The sequence below is a fragment of the Panthera pardus genome, unplaced genomic scaffold (genome assembly GCF_024362965.1).
Source record: "Panthera pardus isolate Hobbes unplaced genomic scaffold, ASM2436296v1 HiC_scaffold_6, whole genome shotgun sequence".
Taxonomy (NCBI): domain Eukaryota; kingdom Metazoa; phylum Chordata; class Mammalia; order Carnivora; family Felidae; genus Panthera; species Panthera pardus.
Window position 1 is genome coordinate 34,013,252 of NW_026526991.1, and position 22,447 is coordinate 34,035,698.

The 22,447-nt window shown below is 35.8% G+C and overlaps 1 protein-coding gene across 1 annotated transcript; it reads right to left on the minus strand.

Annotated features, from left to right (window-relative positions):
- Window positions 1-251: 251 nt before the first annotated feature.
- ALX1 (ALX homeobox 1) lies at window positions 252-20,974 on the minus strand. The gene is made up of 4 exons (XM_019434726.2): window positions 20,504-20,974; window positions 17,354-17,658; window positions 14,210-14,338; window positions 252-886 (listed from the first exon to the last, which is right to left on the minus strand). The coding sequence occupies exons 1-4, from the start codon at window positions 20,727-20,729 to the stop codon at window positions 566-568; spliced, it is 981 nt and encodes a 326-aa protein (XP_019290271.2). The 5' UTR covers window positions 20,730-20,974; the 3' UTR covers window positions 252-565.
- Window positions 20,975-22,447: the final 1,473 nt, after the last annotated feature.

Consider the following 22,447-nt stretch of genomic DNA (forward strand, 5'->3'; position numbering starts at 1 on the left):
ACTAAAACATCCATAGGCAAAAAACCTTTGAGACCTGAAGATAAATTCTCAGCAACAGGGGCTATGCCATTGTGTCTTGCAGCCAGAGAGGGAGAAATAACAGTGAACTCCCCGAGACATGCTGCTTCAATATCTACCTGACAGCTTTGGTATCTGGACCTGTTCCCCAGTGCATTTCCTCCTTTATCAGGTATTATTTTACAAGGGATTTCTTGTTATTCAGAACTGACATAAATCAATCTATAACAGAGGAATTTGTTTAATACATTTATTCTTTTAAGAAGTTGCATGATCGTATTTCATCGACTTGTACAATAGAAAAAAAAATGTTACTACTAAAACAGCGTTTGTGGAGACTGATGGATGGTAAATCTATTTAGTCTTCCCAGAGGTTCATTCTTAGATTTTAATGTTAAATAATAACGACTATTCATTTAAGCTGGTCTCACTGTATATCTTGACCTTTAGCAATTCCACACACAGCAGCTTATTGTGGTATCCTTTAAATATGAGAAATAGAATGTTTTACTTTGCCATTAAAAGAAAAATAAAAGAGTACTGTATGTTACATGGCCCATGAAATATTGGCAGTGTGCTCCTTGGCTTTCATTCGAAGGACTGCAATACTGGAAGACCTCCTTTCGAATTCTGGCTTTGTTTCAAATGCATGTCCATTGGTAGCCCCAGTCAGAAGAGAGTCAGTGAAAAAATTGTTGAGGGGCACGTGGCTGAACTGGTTCTGGTGGTGTGAAAACCCTGTGTAACTGGAATCTGTCCGAGGCGAGTGAGAATAAGGTGTCATACACGAGGAAGTGTCACGTGGTAACATGCCTGAAGTAACCACAGAACCGCCACTCGCATTTCCTGCCCACAAATTGTTCTGAATCTGGAATATATAAAACAACAAATATTACATTTACGCATTCTCACTTTTGTCCCCTTATATTTGTTAAACAGTGTTTACTAAATTTTGTCAACAATTCATTGTTTGCTCCCATTGGGTGGTCTGTCATTATATTCTGAGTACATAAAGGGATTACTAAAAAATAATTACTTGAAAGATTCTTCCAGTTTGTTATACTGTAATAGATCACCAAAACCCACACACTTGACCACACAAAATACTCTCAAAACATGTCAATCTCTTGAGTATTCTTTTTATAGTCATGATTTGAATATGAAACCTAGACGAGTTAGTCATGATTCATGACAAATTCATGTGTTTGGAAAAGCAGTTTAAAATACGGCTTTAAGTTTAAATATAGTCTTCATCTAAGCAAAATGACACAATCGCAGTTTTTAATGTTCCATAGTTAGACTCAGTGTGACAGTTTTTGTTGGAAACCATTCCTGATATTAGGCTATTTACTCTGTAGAGACTTTTAATCAAATTCATTATCAGAAATGTTTACCCGTTCATTGATTTTTATTTCCTAGAGCCTCAAATACATAGCTCTGTGAATCTGAGCAAACTATACATATTTTAAACATTTGTTCTATGATTTACAGGTGATATGGTCAGGTTGCAATGGAATTATGACATGTAAAATAATTTAAAATTCAAACACATGAGCATTACCAAATCATAAAAGCAAAACTGAGAAAAATGTGCTAGTATTAGCAAAAATATCCTATGAGTATAAAGTACTATATATAACATTTTACATAAGATTGAAAACTAGGTTGTCATTTGAACCCAGGAAATTCACATTTCTTATTAAATCTATATAGGAAACAACAAATACAAATTTATCTAAAGTTACTAGCATGTAAAGGAAACACTAAATGAGATTTGTATTAGGAGGTGTCTTAGACCAGCTATTTAAACAAGGCAGGGAAAAAAAAAGTGATCACATGCATTACTGAGAAGCACAGAGAAAAATCCTGACAAACAGCAGGAGCTGGGGGAAAATGTTGAATGGTAGAACATGGGACAGAGTTTGCGCCTTAGAAGATGAAATTTAAAACCTGTATGCCTTTTGCTATGTTATTACAATAGATACCATGTTTATCACATCCGGTTTCCTTTTTTAAAATCATGACAATTAGAATAGAATCATCGATTCTCTTTAACATATACACAAATTATGTTTTATTATATTTACTTTTACATAAAAATTCCAGTCTACTACATATAGGCCTGATGTAGTCTCACACACCCATGCTTAAATCGTACTTTTTAAGACAACTCATTTTCAATTAATAGCGTAAAATGTAAATGAATCTTCTACATTAAACTGGTAGAGATGTTACTCTGTTACTCAAGATATATACATATAAATATATATGTATATTTATATAATACGTATATACATTTATATAAATATGTATATTTATATAAATATGTGTATGTATATTTATATTTATATGAATATGTATATGTGTATTTATATAAATATATTAAATCTGTGAGACATGTCTAAATATATATACAATGATTTGCACATTCTATTAATCTTTAAGTCGTTGTGGGCTATGTTGTTTTAATTCTGGCTGATTCTACTAAATGAATCCCACTTTAGCCAAAATATAATGATTGGTGCCACTGATTGCTGAGTTATGTATCTCAGACCAACAAGAAGGACTGTTAATGTCATTACTCTGTCAACCTAGCTCTTCTAACTTGATCTGGGTGATTTTCCTCTGACATTCAATCAAACATTGTGCTACACTGCAAAAACCACAGTCACATGTCTGACAAAAGGGCTTTCAGGAAATGAAAGTGAACTTGCTTGCTTATTTTTGAAAAAAATAAATGAAAGGCAAAATAGTGGTAGAGAAAGACTTTACATTTTAAGTTTGTTAAAAGATTCCTCAATTTACACATAGTATTGCTGAAATCTACTATTAAAACCATCTATTCATATTCCAAATGTATAGAAACATATTTACTAAGTAGGTATAAAAAAAAGGAAAATTAGGACAGTAAAGGCAAGGAAAGTAATCTATGAATGTAAATTTAAGAAGTTTTCTATGCCTAAAATAATTCACATTAATCTACCTGTAAATTGAAAATAAATTTTCCACTTTTGATGACCTGGACAAATATTTTTACTTTGATCAAAACTTCTTACCTAGACATGATCTAGCAAGTTAAATGTGTTACTTTTGGTGAAAGAATTTCTAGCATATAGAAAGAAATGTTTTCTGAACAGAATAGATTGGTGAAGCAAGTTACTACAGCAATATTTTAGTTGGATTTGAAAAGATACCCAGGTATTCCCATGGGTAGTAATACTGTCGCACATTTTTACTGATGTGTCCTACTTCCTTGATCTGTATCTCCTCCACTCCCATATCTTTGTTTCATTTAAAAATTTCTGGCATGTCTTCATTTGACTTTAGGGTTTTCGTTGGTTTTGATATCGAAAGTTCGATGCAAAGCATAAAAGACAATATCCCCAGTGAATTGAGACTTTGCTTCCTCTGAAGCATTCCCTCTGGATGATTAAACATCTGATGACGACAATCAAAATCATGCTCATGATAGCTAATGGTTATTAATTAATTACCATGTCGGACATGGTATTAAATGCACTGTGAAGACTTCTAATCATTTCAATACACTAAAAGATGTTTCCTTGTTTTTAGTATCCCCATTTTGTAAAACATAAAACAGAACAGAGAGTTTAATAACCTTACCCAAGACATGTAACTCCAATTGTGGAGGTAAAATATGAACCCAGGAAATCTTAAGAAATGCTACAATGATATAAAAACTAGTCTTATAGGTTGAAGTTGCTTATTTACACATTCATAATCCCAACTTTTGGGGTATTCATAGATTCTATTCTCTGAAAGCAAAATCCCCGATGTTTGCTCGTAACCCTTTTCTCATCCTTCAGCCTAACACAATATATGATAAGCACTTAATACAATTTTTTAGAGGACTTTAAAATCTTTAAGAATATGAAATTTGAACTGATCCATCTTGGAGGTGTAATGGAAATTTTATGGACAATTTATGCTAATACTGTATATCTAAATTTGTTTCATGATTTGAGCTCTATAATCACCATTCTGTATAATCTTGACAATTATTGTGAAAATTTCATCCCCAGACCCTGTTGACTGTATTTCCCTAGGTTGTTTTATTTTCCTACTAAATACTTATTCTTCATTACAGATATATCTTGAGGATTCTAATTCATCAAGCGTGGGGTGTGGTTTATGGGATCTGTATTAAAATAATGACAATAATACATGAATTCTGAAAATCACCTGGGATTAGGAGACACTACTGAAGCCCTTGTAAATTTTCAACTATGTTTGGTTCCTGTGATAAGAAGCTCACCTGTTTAAAAATGTTTCATTCCCTTTTGGAGAGTTCTGTAAAAAAGTGAGCTGTTATCTTCCTCTGTCTATTGATTCTATTTCTGTTCTTTAAAATGATACAGAATAAGCAGCATCCTTCTTACACATGAAAATCTTCAAATATCTTAGGCAATTATGACACAAATCTCTTTTCTTAAGCTTCCCCAAAGGCAGTATTTGATCAAAGAACAAAGCTGTTAGAGCTTACAGTTTAAGAAATCTAGTGCTCTAAAGGCGGGCTCAGTCTATGGCCCCTCCATCCCTCTGCCACCCTATATAAGTGGTCATTTTAGAACTATGTGCTGGAATGTACAAGTCATTTTGTCTAAAACTGTTGTCAACAGAGAAGCCACAAAAAACCTTGCTGACTCATTAAAAGAAATATTGTATTTGTTGTTAAATTTTGAAATGAAAGAATGTTTTTCTGAATAGGATCACTACTTTTCATTTTTGAACTATTTCTAAGACATCTACAATGGCAATGTCCAGTATCAGATAAATTTGGGGGTGTTTTAATGGGCTTCTAACTGTATAACATTCAAGAGACTCACAACCAGGAACACCATTATTAAATAATGTCCACATCCTTCTTTCCCATGTGCCAAAAAAAAGAAAAAAAAAGTCTGCCTGCCTTTACATTTTTTCTTCTTTATTCTGTTTAAAAGGAGTAGAAAATCTAAAAAACATTCCATGCTTTAATGTGCTTCACAACATTTTAAAAAGTTCTAGGGGTACGTTCAAAGCATTGTCCAGGGAACGTAGCCAACAGCCTCCCATTAGCATGAATGGAAGTTCAGCTGACTTAACTATACTCTACTTTGAACATTTGCTCCTTAATGTTTTTCTAATCAAATAAAAAGTTAACACTTAATTATTCCATGCTTTGAGTTTTGGAGGAAAGCTGGTTTTTTTGTCTGATTCTTTCCAAACAGAAATCAAATTCATTTAACACTCATTTTCCTTCTGAGGAATTAAAAGTAACACGTAGGAATGAGTCAATATATATGTGTATTTTACACACACACACACACACACACACACACACACACACACAATTCTTCACTGTGGATATATATTCATCATGACTTGAAGTATATGGTAAACAATGGATAAAAATTATAAATCTCATTTACCTTTACCTTAGAAACTTGATACAAATATATTCTTTGTAAAATCAAAACTACTAAGAAAAATTTAGTATAACTAAACCTGGTGTATATTTTTAATATATTTGCTGATCTTTACTGCAGTAAGCAACACTATGTACTTTTAAAGAATGTTAAACAATGCAAGTCTGTTAGTCTTTCTGTTAGTTGCAAAGTATCACGATGTATAAAAAACATCAAATAGTTTCATGACAGCATTATATATTCTATATCCTAATGTTTGTGCTATTTAGAAGACACTACCCTACAGAATTTAGTATATAACGTGAAAACAAATGAGTAACAACCGTTCCTTAATTTTAAAGCACTATAAAACTAATATTTTTCTACCAAAGCAAGTTTATTTAACCTTACTCTTCCTCTATATATAGACTGTTCTTACCTGGCCCTGACGTCCATATGTACACACACACACACACACACACACACACACACAAACACACACACACACACACACACACCATGCTACCCTCATGCCCTCCCATCATATGCCTACACACTTCCCTGTGGGAGTTAAAGGTTGCTTTAAAAAGATATAAATCAGGGATTCACAAAGTTATGTGTGTAATAATGTTTAAACAATAACTTTTTGCATTAAAATCCAAAAGTTGATTTTGGTTATTCCTTTTTGACAGAATGTTTACATTTACTGACCACTTTATATATTATTCAATACTACTATATATATTTATTACCACATTAGCACTTATATAATTTAATTTACCAGATTTTTTATATGGTCTCTTAAAAAATGCCAACATCACATTTTGCAAAAGCAGTTTAATTTTTTAAGAGGCCATTATATTCCTTACTAGTAGTATATCACTTCCTTTAAAATTAAGGTGATATAATATTAATAACTTGCTTAGCAACTTGTGGATACTTTAGCTGTTGACTAATTTCAGGGTCCCATTAACTTTTATAGTAACTACATCAATAGTCACCACATCAGTAAGTTCCTGGCAGGGAGAAAGAGTATAAACGTTTTTATAAATAGTGAATTTACTGCCAGTGAGTAAGCCTCACTTGCTATCAGAGAAAAAGTGAATAAGTCTCAAACACTGATACTTTGTCCATCTGGGGGGAGAGAGGGGGCGGAAATCTCAATTGAAATTAATTATGAAGGGAAAAGCATTAATCTGAGCATGTTTAGATGCTACCTAAGATAGAAATAAGGGTACATTTTCATCAGTGCCTACTTATTAGGTGTAATTTTCACATACAAAATTTCAGATAATATATAATTATTAATTTAAAAAAATCAATTTACATTTCAAAAATTTCAAAAATACATCTTTTCAACATATAGCATCATTATGCTAAAGTGATTAGTAATTATTTATCAGAAAGGGTCATACGTTAAGTATTGACTACTACTTTGATTTTTTAAATAAAATTCCATCTTAGAAATGTGTATAGGGATTTAGGACAAGTAAGAGTGACTTTCCATTAAAGTCACATTTCCATTGTTTGTAACACTATTTTTCATGTATTTTAATACATGCATGACAGCCATTGTTGATGGTGCTTGATTCATTTTTAATGACACAATTTCCCAATTAAAGCAAAATCCACAATTATAAGAAACAAAGATTAAAATATAAATCAAGTTTTCCTTGTGAATTAATAACTTAAAACATGAATCAAATATGCAAATGTTTTAATTTGCGCAAAATATTTTGAAACTTAGAGATTACCACTTGGTGTCATATACGAGCTTTGAATTTATTGTTAAAATGCTGACTAAATTTATCCATTATTTTCATCTTGTATATGTGTTAACCACAAAGTCGGAATTTTATTTTTGTGATTTTAAATCAACTGTGAGTTTGTGTAATTTTTTTTATTTAATGCTCCTTGATTTAGAATTAAAAAAACACACAAACATGAGGCTTAATAAATATGGCAAGCATAAAATTCTGTATTAAACTATATAGCGTAGGTTCACACTAACAATAACAATGTCTACTACAGGTTTTAACCCACAGATTTCCCAGGTTTAATTTTCCCCCGGTCCTTCTCTATCACCCGCAAAGTAGTTTTTATATGTATAAACAGCAATGGCACTCTTCAATAATTTATTTTTACATTTTTTCTAATTATTTATTTTGGAAATCTATTCAATTTATTAATTTGTTCTTTCCTCTCAAAATATAAAATACTTATGACCAATTCAGATAAATTCAATGTTTTAACACCAATTGCCTATTAAAAGCAAACAAACAAAAAACCACAAAAAAACAATCAGCTAAGTAATTCTTAGTGTTTAAAGTCATTAAGTCATGTTAAATTGAATATCACGTTTTTCAAAAAGTATGTCTATAGTCATAATCTAAGACTTGAATGCACTTTGCTTCTTTTGCAGGGTAATTTTTTTCATCTCTGAAGAAAAAAGTGTTTGTGTTTTCAACAAAATAAAAATTATTCCGTTTGTGTCGAGCTGCATATTCATTTAAATGATGCTGAGAAGACCTGCCTTTATGCTACACAGAACTTAAGTTAAATATACACTTATACATATATATGAAATATTCTTCATACAAATTTATATACAACATGTACATATTTTTATACATTTAATTAAATCATCAATTTTATATCGATATGACTTGCTAACCTAATGATGTTAATATTTTACCCCTCCATCCCTCATAAGGGAAGCCTCACTGTATCACTATGGGACCATTTCACTGGTTGTTACATAGATATGAGAATATTTATTATACAATGCATCAAGTATAGCTATATTTTGAACATTTAAAAAAGATTTTTGGTTATTTACTTTTTTCAAATGTTTGGGGAAAAAACAGAAAGCACTGATGATGGAAGAAGGGGGGAGTGAACAGTATTTTCGCAATCACTAGCTTATAGAAACTTTAACATTTCCTTTAAAAAAACTGCATGATTACAACATTTGAAACAGACTTTGTTAAACTAGAAATGTTGTACAGCTTTAATCGGTGTTTTAAATTACTCCAATGACTACCAGTTATTTATAACTTGAATCCCACTTCTGGTATATTCTAACTCCAAGTGGCATATATTTATAAAGTCATCAATTAAACAACAGAAAGCAAGGTACTGCACGGGTCCCCTTGGATATTAGGTAAACATTGAATTAGTTGTGATTCTCACTATCCACTAAGTAAAACCACATCGAAAATTTTGGTGGGAAAAAATTTCAAACCTTCTAAAATTTTTGATGAAAATATTTTTCTTCATGAGAAAATAATTTTGGTGGATTAAGAATATACTCAAACATTCCTTAAGTTACCATATTTGGTTGTCCCAATTTAAAGAGGAAAGTACATATAACTGAATTTGGTCTTTCCCTAGATCCTCAAATAGTAAAGTTACTAAAAAATTGGATTAGTTTAAATGCTACAATAACAGAACATTCACACCACTTAGCTATATCTCTACTGTAGAATTCATAATGACTAATGGCTATTATAGAATTATTTCTATTTATAGAGCACTTGTCATTTACTAGGCAATGTCCTAAGTACTTTGCAGAAACTATTATGTTTAATCCTCACAAACATCATATGAACATTTATACCCATTTTATAAATGAGGAGAAACATTCCTAGAGGTTAATTCATTTGCCAAAGGTCTAAAATCTGTTAAGTAGCAGAGGCAGGATATGGACCCACAAGTACCTGACTGTGAAGCTCATAGTCAAACATTAACACCTTAGCCCTTTTCAAGTCCCATGATTTAGTTACACAGACAGGAAATTAATATAATCCTCTCACTAACAGAAAAAGTATTAGGATAATGGTCCTTATCATCATCCGCACCACCAGCTGTAGCACCAACAATACCTCCATTTCACCAATAAAGAAATCTGAAGATAAGGAAGTCAGGAAATGTATCCAAAGTTTCCAGCAAGTAAATGATCAAGTTAATGCACATGTGATCTGAGCCAAACCTGAGGGCATGAAACTAGGGTTTCTTATAAGAATGAAGGCTGGCTATCATCCTCTAGAGATGTTTATACCTTGACAAAATATTTTATTCAACAAAATAATTATTTGAAGAAATGCTTTGGCGTTAATGAATTAGAAGCAAATTAGAATCTACTGTTGATAGATGCTTGCTTTTTTCATTCAAAGACACAAAGGCCTTTTTGATCTGCTGGGTATAGTTTGCATCAGGAAGTGTCTGCAGAATTTGGTATGAATATGACCTAGTTTGTAATCTGTCCAAAAAGCAAGAGATTTTGTCTAGATAATTTATATAACCTCCATGCCTAAAACAGTACCTAGCATATATTTGTTGCCTAAATACGAGTAACTCTGGGAGAAAAAGAATTAAGCCGAAAGGATTCTGCAAAATCTTTTTAATCTATTCTGTTCAACAGAGGAAGAAATTGAGACTCAGAGAAGTTAACTGCTTAACACCACAGAGGTGGTTAATGGCAGAGATTCAGAAATCAGCTGTTTTCCTGGGAATTGATTAATTTTGGGTTCATAATGTACCCCAGAATATTGAAGTGAAACTACTTTTTTTCATATCTATTGAGTGTATACATAATTTGCTTAATACTGTTGTAATACAAAGTTAAGTACCGAATAATCTTTTTAAAATATAAATACTTTATATTATAAATGGGGTGGACCGTATACAGTCTACCACTTTGCCAGGGAGAAAGTCATGTGCTGATTGAAGGAGAATTGAGAGAAGGTTTCCTGGAGGAAATACAGTCTAGGTGAGGGGAAGGGAATTCAACACAGAGGGAACAGATTCAGCATAGCACAAGGAATAGGTTCAGCATGTGGTTGCTATTTAAAATATTGGAGAACATCAAGTAGTCAAGCACTTTCATTTAACTAACTCATAGTGTTGCCAAATGACAACTGATATTGTGAGCCCAAATAAAGGGCTTTTAAAAAAAACAGTACATCAAAACATACTACCTTAAAGTATACTACTGGTATCACACTTCTGTTTGCTATCAAATATGGACAAGATTAAGAAAAATACCTGAAAACAGTCTGAAAAGTGTCTACGGTTTTAAACTGCTTTATATCATTACTTTACACATTTAAAAAAAATGTGCATTTTTGCTTTCTGAAGTGATTTGGTACTTTAGGGTCAAAATTGAACTATTTCATTGCTGAGTGATGGGTCACAGAGATAATGTTGCATAAAGAGCTCTGAACCCGTGGACTTCAATTTAATGAACTAATAGCTGTAAGAAAGAAGCCTGACCTAAAATAAGCCCTCAATTGGTAGGTATTGTTTTTACTATCAGGGCGGTTGTTACTATTTTGTAATGGGAGGAATGGAAACGAAGTATTTAGAACACTTTAGAAAATGTTAATTAGCATTCATAACTAAACCTATTATATGTTATACATATAGATACCTCCATAGTTGACAAGATTATTATCCTCACAGAGCAGACCTGATACAATTTTCTCACCCAATTCTGTTTTCTCAAGTATTTCTGTGAATGCTTTTGCTTTCCTGCCAAATTGTTAATTTTTTATTTCTGTCCTGTTTCTAAAACAGTTTTCTTGTTTCCAACTTTTTGGTAATTAATAATGTTTTTCCATAGTTAGAAACAGTAACCAAGATCAGTGCCTTATGGCATTGAATTGTTGAGTTCTACTTTGGTCCCTATTTTTCTGATTATAAGTTCTATTTTTAAGACACATGACTTAAAAAAAAATTCCTTCAGGCTAAAGCTTGAGAGACAAGATCTTAGCGTAATTATTTTTTGCAAAATAAGAAAGCCAACCACATATTTAAGTTAAAATGGACTTTTCTTGACTTTATCCAATACCCACAATGGGGAGTGAGAGACACTTGATTTCAGTATTTTTGGCAACCAAACATTTAATGACTTCTCAATATAAAAAATTACTATGGATTTTACAGTAGTGATTTTTATTACTGTTGATGAATTATACTGTCAAAACAACCTCAACATGTGATATCTTTGCTGCCATACTTAAGTTATGAGGTGGTATAACCAATGGACATAAATTACAGAAAAACCACAGGGAGAATTCATGCAAAATTCCCATGATGTGTGAGGAGATATTTTTAATTGATTCTTTGTGGGGGTGAAAAAGACTATCAAATGTATAATGTGATTTTACCATCTCCCTTCCTACTCGATCTACTTACCTCATTCTGTTAACTGACAACATCTAAAGTTGTGAGGCACAATAACATGATGGCAAGACAATCCTAGAAAAAAAGCATGACGAAGTATATTAAATAATATTAAGCTCTTACAAAGAGCTTCGTTTGTGCCAGGCACTGTTCTAAATGTTCTATGTTGTGCAGAAGAAGAAAGGGAAGTTAAGGATAAGGCAACACCAGCAAAGCACAGAGAAGTGGGGGGAAAAACAACAACAACAACACATAAACTGAAATGGGGTTTGCAAGGAAAGGAATGAAGATGAAAATAATAAGCTGCAAAAAAATATGTATACATACACATACATATATATATCATAGGTGTTGTCGAACAGATTTAGTAAGACTAAAGTCCATTTGAAAGGAGTTCACTAGTTTGTAACTTTATTATTTCTAAATTCGTCATAGTGAAAGTTCAAAATTTTATAAACTACATGCTATCTCTATTATTTTCATTATTTCACTTATTCTGAGTAAAGTGTCTGCTCACCTGAACTAAACTGCAGACCTGAATAATGCAACTTAAGCCTCATGCTCCTTTGGTATTCATTTATTAATTATTCAACCATTTAAACATAGTCATTGGGAGAAACAGTCTATTGTGAGGGTTAAGATCTTGCACTTGGGAGCCAGATTGCCTCTGATCAAATCTGGGCTTCTCCACTAGTGAAAGTGAGTAAAAACCTCACCTCTCTGTGCCTCTGTTTCTTCATACGATAAATGAGGATAATTAATAACACCTATTGCATAAAGTTGTTGTAAGGATTAAATGAGTTAATATATACAACCTGCTTAGAACAATGCCTGGTAGAGTCAGGACTATGGTGTGTTAATAACTAGGATACCACTGTACTGCCTGCTCTCATGGAGTTTGTAGCCAACCAAGGAAACTTCCTCATGGCACTTTGTTCAGAACTCAACTAGGATACTCAGCAGTATTTGGTGAATACAAGTTCATTAGCCCTATGATGGTAAGTAGGAGTATGCACATGCTTTAAACTGGAGAAAAAAAAATAAAGGAACTACTTTCAGATAAATTTTGAAGAGTAAGTAAAACAAGGTTCTTCTAAAGGCAGGTACGGACATTTATTCAAAAGGTATTGCTGGTCTTCTAGTAAACTGCAGTGGAAAGGCTTAACGGTAACAGCCCTTTATAGACTGTCCTAGAAGGAACAGAATCATGGAAGGATTCCTTAACTCCCATGGGTCTCGGACTTTTAGAAAGATTGCACTAGGTGATCTCTAAGACTTTTACTCACATATAATATTACATTAATAAATTGGGTGAATTTATGTGGAAGAGTGAAGGTCTCCGAATAAGTTTTTAAGAATCATAAAAGGCATCAGAATACAAGGACCCACAAAACTTAAGGATGAATTCATGCTCACAAGGTATGAATTTATAGATGAAGAGAATGAATACCCGTAAGTCTGGGATTGCGAAGAACCGGTTACTGAACTATCACAGTATTCCACCGGCATATATGTCATGTATTTGTGTTTAAAATGCTCTCCTGGCACCTGGGTGGCTCAGTCAGTTAAGCATCTGACTTCAGCTCAGGTCATGATCTCACGGTTCGTGGGTTGGAGCCCTGCATCAGGCTCTGTGCTGACAGCTGGGAGCCTGGAGCCTGCTTCAGATTCTGTGTCTCCCTCTTTCTCTGCCCCTCCCTCACTCACACTCTCTCTTAGTCTCTCAAAAATAAATGTTTAAAAAAAAAAAAAACTTAAAAAAAAACCAAAATGGTCTCTAACAATGCATATCCTTCACCAGTAAGGAATGAAATAACAAATGTCTTGTTCCTTAGAATACAAGTGTTCCTTATCATGTATCAAATACAGTTCTGAATACTATTACTCAGTACTAGGAAAAACTGTCTTAATTATATGTGTGAAAAGAAAAGAAAAAAAAAACCTTCTAAGTTAAATGGAAAAAATTAGAAGAAAATGAATGCCTAAATACTCTTTAAAATGAGATGAGAGCTCCCATTATAAAAGGATGGATGTGTTTTTTAATGTGATAAATTTTTAAAATTATGTCCAGTACTAATTCTATGTATGCTTTAAGTAACAAAGGGCTAAATGTTTCCTTGAAACAATGAGTAACTTCAAAGCTGAAAAGACAACATAGGAAAAGAGATCTTTTTAAAATGGGACGGAATGTTTCATAGACCACACTTGACACTAGGTTATGGGATAGTTCATAAAACGTTAGCCACAGAGACAGCATGCCAAGCAACGCTTTATTTATTTTTAAAAGTTAACAAAGGAAGTGAGTGTGAATAGTTAAAAGTCTAGAGTAATTAAAAGCCTTAGACCATGAGTGAGGCTACTTCAGTGGTTGCAATAAGGAAGAGACCCTAAAATAGTTTTGAATGAATGGCTCTGAAAGAAAATAACAAAATAAATATTTCAGTCTAATAAAAATCTTAAAAACATGCAAAAACTCTTCTGGGGGTTAAAATTTTCATTCTTGACTATTAGCTATAATGAAGCCAATCATAATAGCCCTTTTAAGAATGTACAAACCACATCTGTTTCTCTCGATCAGTATTCTGTGAAGTTTACCATACCTGTGGATAGCTGTCAGTCCTTGGCAAAACTGATATATCATAGGTGGCAGCAAAATGGCTTTTAGCTTGTTGTATTTGGCCATAACGCTCTCTTTTTCTCCACTTGGCCCTTCGATTTTGAAACCAAACCTAATTTTTTAAAAAGTAGAATGTCAGCTGAGAAATATTTGATAATGCAATGGTGACATTAAAAGACATAAATTGGAAAGACACAAACCAGGTCAACAAAATCACTAATAAAGAAATTTATGTCAGAAAAGTATCCACAAATTTTACTTTTTATTTTAACCTGATAAGAGGCAATATAAATTAATAGAAAGGGATGAAATACTTTAAAAATTATTTAATATGTCTCAGCTCTGGGCTTTTTTTTTTTCATTTTGGAAAACAAAAAGGAATTCGATTATACGATTTTGAAGACTCTTTATGTCTCCAAATTATTATAGATAATGCTCCTCTTAGAGAATGCTGCAAATATGGAAGACGTTCATAACTTTCTAGTTTGGGGTTATGCACATAACATTAACCCAGCCAAACTATAACCAAATTAATATCTGGGTCTGTCAAAACAATTATGTTTAAAACATGTCACAAAGTGACGCCTTTTCTGGGTTGTACCCATACTTAGATAATCTTAGAAAAATTTAAACACAAAGATTACATCCAAAACACACGGCAATGGCAGAAATATCATGATTATTCAGTAACAGAAAATATTAAGATTACATACTATATTGAGCATAAAAAAGACTACAGGTAAATGGAACCATCTGAAATTGAACTCTGGTTCTAAAATATACAAGGGTGCTTATTACATAAATTATACCACTTATAATACTCATCTTCCCTTACAGAAAATGCTCAGAAATCTTCAAAATCATTTCCCTAATTTAAAAGACTTACAGGTAATATAGACAATAAAGGAACAACGGAAGTTATAACCAAGTATTAAGAAAGCCTATGAGTTAGTACAGCCTCTACAAGGTCATGAAGCTGTCATCCAAATTTCTCTAATTATGTATTAATGATATTTATCATAACAACCACCTCCTTCAGAGGGTTAAATAATCACTAATTCACACTTGGAGCTCTCCAGAATCTTCACTTTAATATTTTAATGAATTAAAGAAAGACAGAAAATTATATTCAGTATGCATCATTTGATACTTCTGAGTAGACATTTCACGAGCAGCTGTCAAGAAGCTCTTCAGTCTTTACAAAACTGTATCCAGAATACAAAAAACAGAAAAGAAGCTGGAAGTCAAATGTGAAAATGCAAATTGTTAAAATTTACTTGAAATTTTTGCTTTTTTCATATTCAGTTGTGATCTTCTATATCTTTACCATCACATTTATAGAAACATATTAACCTTCAATTTAATATGTGTAAGCACGTATTGAGAATTTAAGGTGGGACTTTATAGTTTCCAGCAATTAAAAGAAGGCAATGAGAGCTATCTGTTCAGTGTGGTTTCTTAGGACATTGATGGGAAAGATGTATTACACACAGTGCCCAGGGCTCAAAACAACATCAACAACAAAACAAAACATTTTCTTGCTGTCTCCAGAGGCACCAGGAGCAAACTAAAGGAATTTAGTATTGAATGGTTTTTGTTTGTTTGTTTGTTTGTTTTGTTTTTCGGTTTTTCACTGAGAAAAAGGTCTTTATAATCTCCTTAAAATAGGTGTGAATTACCACTCTGATATGAAAAGCAGGAAAGAGAAAACCTGAGTAAATTAGGTTCAGGTTGGCTCTCTGTGCATGTTTCTAGACAAAAATTAATCAGGAGTTGAGGAAACGTTAAGGAGAAAACATCCATTGTGCCCAGCTGATCACTCTATAAACATATTTTTTTTTTTATGGTTACAAGTAGAACTAATTTAAATATATAAATACAAGACAAACTAAAAAAAAAAAAAAACCCACACACGTGGGACTAGTGTTAATACTTGACAATTCTAAAATTCTTCATTAGCATCACCTTTCTGTATCTTTACTTCCTGAACTACGATAAAGTAGCTATTTGTCTCCACAAACTAAAGAAAAATCCTGCTGCTTGGTATACCGCACTCCCAGATGGTGATCTTAATGATGTAAAGCCTTACAATGGCTTAATCTTCAGAAGAACTCTTACTCTTCTCTCTTCCAGAACAAAATTTCTCACTATTTTATTTATTAGTCTATTCTTACATATTATGGGAACTGCAAAATTCAGTATTTTCCCATTTAGCGTAGTAAAAACAAAGAAACAGGCCATTCCCTGAAATTGATGTTACTTGAGATGTAATAAAATATAGTTTAAGCATACCAACTCTAGTAAAAATAAAAATATGTCTAAGAAATAGAACTTTACCTAGTATAACTTTCCTTTTTCAAATGATTTTAAAAGTTTAGTATATTGGACCATCCAATTTGATAATTTGAATGTAACTTATAAATGTAATTGAGTATATATTTTAATATCATTTCAAGATCCTTATTCCTATTGCCTCTGCAAAAGGGATGTAAGCTATCTACATTCAAAAATTAAAATGGAACGGCACTATTGGTAACTACAGGATCTAGAAAAATTATAAGAGAGCTATATGATCTTTATGCATTGTGAAAATAAGTTACGGTATATATAACAGTCAAGAATTTGTGAGATTGTTTCATTTTCTCTTTGATTTATTATAACTCCAACCTCAATAACATTACAGATTAATGGGACATTGCACAAATAACTTACCAACACCTGGTACATAACCTAAAAAGAACCTTAATGGCTGATGAAATAGAAAAATAAAATAAAATAAAACAAATGTATTAGTAAATAGATAGCTATGATTCTGGGTTTTTTGCACTTTAAAAAAATTTTTTTTAATCAGATTTATTTGTGAAATTCCCTTCTTTTTAAATAATCGTTAATTTGTATATCTATGTAATCAGTCCAATGTTCTTTTATGTATTTGTGTGAATGATTAAATCCTTTGCAAGGAAAAAGACATTTTAGTAGACCTACATGCCTATAGTACATGGTTCTAGTCTTTAGTTAGAGGATCAGTTTCTTCCTTTTGGCAAAATGCAACCACTGAATTATTCTAACAGTATCTCCACACACCGGCCCCCAACACGCACACCCACGCCCTTCATTTGGCTCCTACCTGGACTCTGGCCTCCGTGAGCTCAGTCCTCAGAGCAAGCTGTTCTCTGACGTATACATCCGGGTAATGGGTTTTCTGAAAGACTTTCTCCAGCTCCTCGAGCTGCAGGCTGGTGAAGGTGGTTCTGTGTCTCCGCTTCTTGCTGCTGGATACGTTGCTGTCACATTTATCCCCAAGTTCATCTAGTTCTCCCTTTTCTGGCATCCCCTTCACGGGAGACATTCGGAGACTGTTACAGTTGTCCATAGCTCTGTTTAGCTCGGGATGAAGAGGCTGTCCTTCGCCTTTGGTGATGCCATAGTTCACTGTACCCAGAGGGGGAAAACAACAATTCTCAGGCTTGTGGAACATTTCGGTGAAGAAATTACGTTGAAAGAATTTAGAGCATCAGGAAAGCAGTCTGTTAATGATTTCTTGTGCCAGTATTAATTCAGTCATCCCACTGTGCACAATTATTAATCCACTTTGGGCAGGGTTAAGGCCATTTAAAAATGTGTACATGGAACTCATTATTTGCCAGATTTACAGTTCTATTTTACAGGAATAATGTAATGTTTATGCACACAATTTATAATCACATTAAGGTGATCAAATTAAAAGATGCTCTAGATTAAAAAAATAATGAGCACAATTTTTGAAAAGTGAACCAAATTTAATGTAAATCATGTATGAATTTATTCACAGCAGACAAAATCAAGCTACTTACATGGCTCAAGAAAGATATTTCAATTTTAAGGAATATCTGTAAACTCAAATCCAGACTCTTCCCAACATATCTTTCTGCTCCACACAAAATGTACACACTATAGATTTAAGATATGGTATTGTCTCTACTATGCTTTGAATATTTTGACTTATACTCATTTCTGCTTTTTAATCTTTTTTTTTTCAAAAAGTGACCTACTAAATTAAAAAATGAATTTCATATCAGTTTCTGGAAGTGCTTCCTATAGAACAGCCTAAGATTTAAGTAGACTTTAGTGTAAAAGCTCATTTGGTGGTTCTAAATATGTGATATTTATGTTTCGTGCATGAAATATGTTATAAGACAGAAAGCTTTATTTTTTTCCCTAAAGCAGAGAAATCAAAACATCTATGAAAAGATTACAAAAGATGTCATCTCCCAGTCTGTTTAGAGGTGTTTTAACTTCAGTGATTTCCCTCCAGCTTTGGTTGCATGCTTGCTGTATGATATAAAACAAAAATACATCATATGATGACACACACACACACCCAAATCCAATGGGTGCATATAATGAAACTGGAAAAACTAAAAAAAAGAAAAAAAAAGTGAACCCAGCCAGAACAATAATTTCCAATGAATTGTCACACTTTTTTTCGTTTTTGTCTGTTTTTAAATTTTCTCGTAATGTATCTTAGCAACTGCTCTAATCATTACACAAATGTCTTGAACTTTAATCACTATATAACTTAAATGCCTAATATGCTTTATGTAAAAGATGTGATGTAAAAGTAGATATAAAGAAGAACCATGACTGATTAACAATACGGTTTTGTCTTCTTGAGCAGAATGAAATAGGGAACTTCGGTAATTAGGGAGGGGGGAGGGGAAGCAGTCGTGAGGCTGAGGGCATCTCAGGAGAAAGACAGGAACTTTCCTGAATTTAGCTAACTGCTGCACACATCCAACTTACTTAATCCTGTCCTATTAAAATTCATCCTAAAAGTGTGATGTTCCTTGAAAAGTTGTCAACGTATCAACAATCACCTATTCTCTTCTTATTTTGGATCCCCGACAATTTAAAATAGGATGAAGTCCTACCCAGCAGTTAACAGAGGACAAGAGAGTCATGCGTTGTTTTTTTTTTTAAATCCTGTCCATTTAAATAACTTTACGTATACACAAAAGAATTCCAAAAATAAAGATAGTGCAGTCTGAAATACAACCAGAAAGGCAAAGTTTAGCATATTAAAAATAAAAACTGCATCTGTCTGTCTATATACTTGACTGGAAACGATTTAGCTGATTTTCTCTATCGTTCCCGCCTATATTTTTGGTTTAACTTTGCAAGTCAAAAGTAACCCGCAACGCTGAATAAGTAAAATATAGGAGTTCTTTTCTTTTTTTTTTTTTTTTTAAACTTACTGTGTACAAGTTTTCGAAAATCAGCCCCTATGAGCCAGTACCTTGCCAGATTTTGACCCTCCATTAAAATAGGGGGCGGGAGGCTTGTTGTAAATATTTCACACTTAATTCGTTTGTTATTCTAAAGCAACCCGCTCCTTACAGCTTAACTGTGGAATATATACAATGATAAGGAAAAGTCCTCTTGGAATTGTAAACTTGCTTTAGCTGTCGCGATCTGAAAAAAAATAGGTTTGTATTGGGTTACAAGATAGAAAAGATAGATGGTTTGTTTTGATAACATTTTGACTTTGAGATACTTGGCCGTTCAAAGTTGAAGATTTCACCCAGAAGCATTCCGAAAGGGTTCTTAGGTGACTTTGAATGTGGAGTCAGAAAAATAGACAATACGGTATTGGGGAGTGAGGGATTATACTGGAGATTCTTTACCCGAAGCTACTGAAAGCGATTTGGTGTTTAACAAAAATGTTATGTGCGTTGTGTTGTAAACCCAAACAATCAGAAATCACAACTTCCCACAAGCTAACCCAGCATAGCAACCTTCCAGCTTCACAAAGAAAAATACCTATACGTCTTGGGAAAACTGTTTTTTAAGGTTTTTCATCTAAAGGAGCTCAAAGACGTCTTACTCCAGACGACGCTGACGTCCTTCAAGGAGCGGTGATCGATTTCAGCTCCTGCGGGGGCAGCGCGGCCGGCTCACAGAGGAAGCGCGCTGTCTTGACTCAATTACACTCTATTTACCGCCCTATCAGTTTACGCCTGGGTCCCAGATAGAGGGTCTCCGGGACCCACAAGGGACAACACTCGACAGCCAAAGGAGAACCGCGCAGACGCGATCCGGTGCCTAATCCTTCCGTTGCCCCTTAAAGTCGGCTGCAGCCAAAACACTACTCCTTAAAACGCTCGCAGTTCCACCGCCCGCCTCCGCCCTCCAGCTCTCTCCCCGTTTCCTTCCTCCCTTCCTCCCTGCCAGCCGCTCCCCACCGGTCCCCGCACTTGGGTGTGCGGAAGGGCGGCCGTGGCTCGGGCTGGCGACTCACCGCCGCTGTCCTGACAGGGCGAGGCTCTCTCCAGGCGCACGTGATGCTCTGCGCGGGGCAGGGGCCCGAAGGCCTGCACGCATTTGCCCGCCGACGCTTTGCTGTAAAAGGACTCATTGTCCAGCGTCTCCATAACGTGCTCCAATGCGCCTCCTGCGCCCATGTAGAAGTCACTGTTTTTACTCGGCGGGCTCTTGAGGGCAAACTTCTCGCTCAGAAACTCCATAATCCTGGAAGGTTGTTGCGGAGCTCCAGGGGCGCGGAGGCTGGAGCGCGCTGGGGGAGGGAGCAAGTGGGCGGGAGAAGGGAGGGCAGAGGAGGGAAGGGGAAGCGAGCGCTTCGGCGCCGGGAGCTGCCCGGCTCCGAGCCCTTTAATACGTCCCGGCTGGAAAGGGGGCACCCGAAGTCGCTTTTATATCTTGAAACTCAGCTGGGCTCTTCGGGCAACCTCCCAGTTCTAATGAATATGAAAATAGGCAGGCGACTAACTCCACCCCGCCCCCCCCTCCGCCCCCACCCTACCCCCACCTTCCCTCACTTCCCCGGGCAGGGCGCGTCCAGGCCTAGGTTAGACAGACAGCTCCATTTCAGACAAATGCCAGGAGGGACGAGGCCCCGACACCCAGAAACATTGTCGCCGCGACAGTGGAATGGCATTTCGGAAGAGCTTGGTGAGATCGCAAAGCAGTTAACCCTCCACTCCCCACTCTCTGCGCCCTTCCGGGCAGCCCGCCCGACACCCGGTCCCCACCCCGCCCCCACGCCGGCCACTCACTACCAGAAAGATTTAGAGGCGTCTTAAGAAGTTGAAAGGAAGTATTGCTTTAAAGGGCTTTCATTTCATCCGTAAATCGTTTATGTGGAAGATCCACATAAATCGGAATCCCTAGAAGCCAGAAACATTGGCAGCTCTTAACTGGGTTGGCGGTGGTGGAGGGGCCGCTCTGCTTCTAACCCGGAGGAGCTCGGCGTCCCGGTGCTCTTGGCGCTTAGGAGCCCATGGCCTTTCCTTTCTTTCTGGAATGCCGCGGCGTGTGGACGTGCTGGCGACGGGTGGGAGAGGGGAGCCGAGCAAGGGGCATTGAAAGCATTATGCCAATACCAATCCCTTTCCTCACTCTCCTCCCCACCGCTCCCCCTTGGTCCACGGTTTTATCATTAGATCCAGATTAAGAAAACCTACTAGGAAAAGTGCCTCCTCCAAAGGGCCCTTTAGTATAGGCCGGGGGCGGGAGGGGGGGGAGGCTCTTTACACAAAGGGGCTTATGAAAGAGGAAGGCCTTCCGCCTGGTTTTTAAAACAATTATGTTTTAAAGAGTGGCGGCGGAGTCCCTGTGAACAGCGCGTGTGGGGAGCGAGGGGCGCGCAAGACCTGGGCGCACAAGCGCGGCGGCGTTCCGGGCGCCGGCCAGGCCGGGGCCTCGCTCGGCCCCGGGGCGATGCTAGGGTGGGTGGGGAGCTGGCAGCTCCCTGAGGGCAGGAAGGCACTGCTGGATTGAAACCTCCTACGTGTGGCTTTGCGATTGACCCTGGCTTCCGAGAAGCCCGCGGCGTCTGAGGGAAATGTGTTCAGCGCCTTGGGCACGAAGAGGCAGCCATTTGCAACAGGCTCTGGAACTGGCAAATTTGGTGAAAAGGTCCCACAAGTTGGGGTCTGTGGACTGCACCTTCCCAGGGAGGACTCTTTTCGAGGGTCCTGACAGCCTTTATCGCACAGGCCTCCGCACCCGTAGCGTTTCCCCAGGCCAGCCTGGCACCGACGCCGCGGCCTTGGGCAAACTGGGCAGCCCCGATTCTGCGAGTGGTGAGGCCAGGTCCAACTCTGGCAGGCGTCGGATGGGTTCGAGAATTTCCAGCCTCTTTGGGGCATTGGCTGGCCCAAGACTCCCTGGTAGACCCTCTTCGAGGCCAGGGCAGGCCGCAGCCTCGGAGGAACGACCATGG

What these genes read in the sequence shown, in the direction of transcription:
- ALX1 (XM_019434726.2), bottom strand. Translation starts at nt 20,729, where the DNA reads ATGGAGTTTCTGAGCGAGAAGTTTGCCCTCAAGAGCCCGCCGAGTAAA. An exon ending in TCACGGAGGCCAGAGTCCAG is followed by an intron (nt 14,339 to 17,353) that starts GTAGGAGCCAAA and finishes TTAAAAAATTAG; the next exon opens with GTTTGGTTTCAAAATCGAAG. An exon ending in GGACTGACAGCTATCCACAG is followed by an intron (nt 887 to 14,209) that starts GTATGGTAAACT and finishes TATATATTCCAG; the next exon opens with ATTCAGAACAATTTGTGGGC.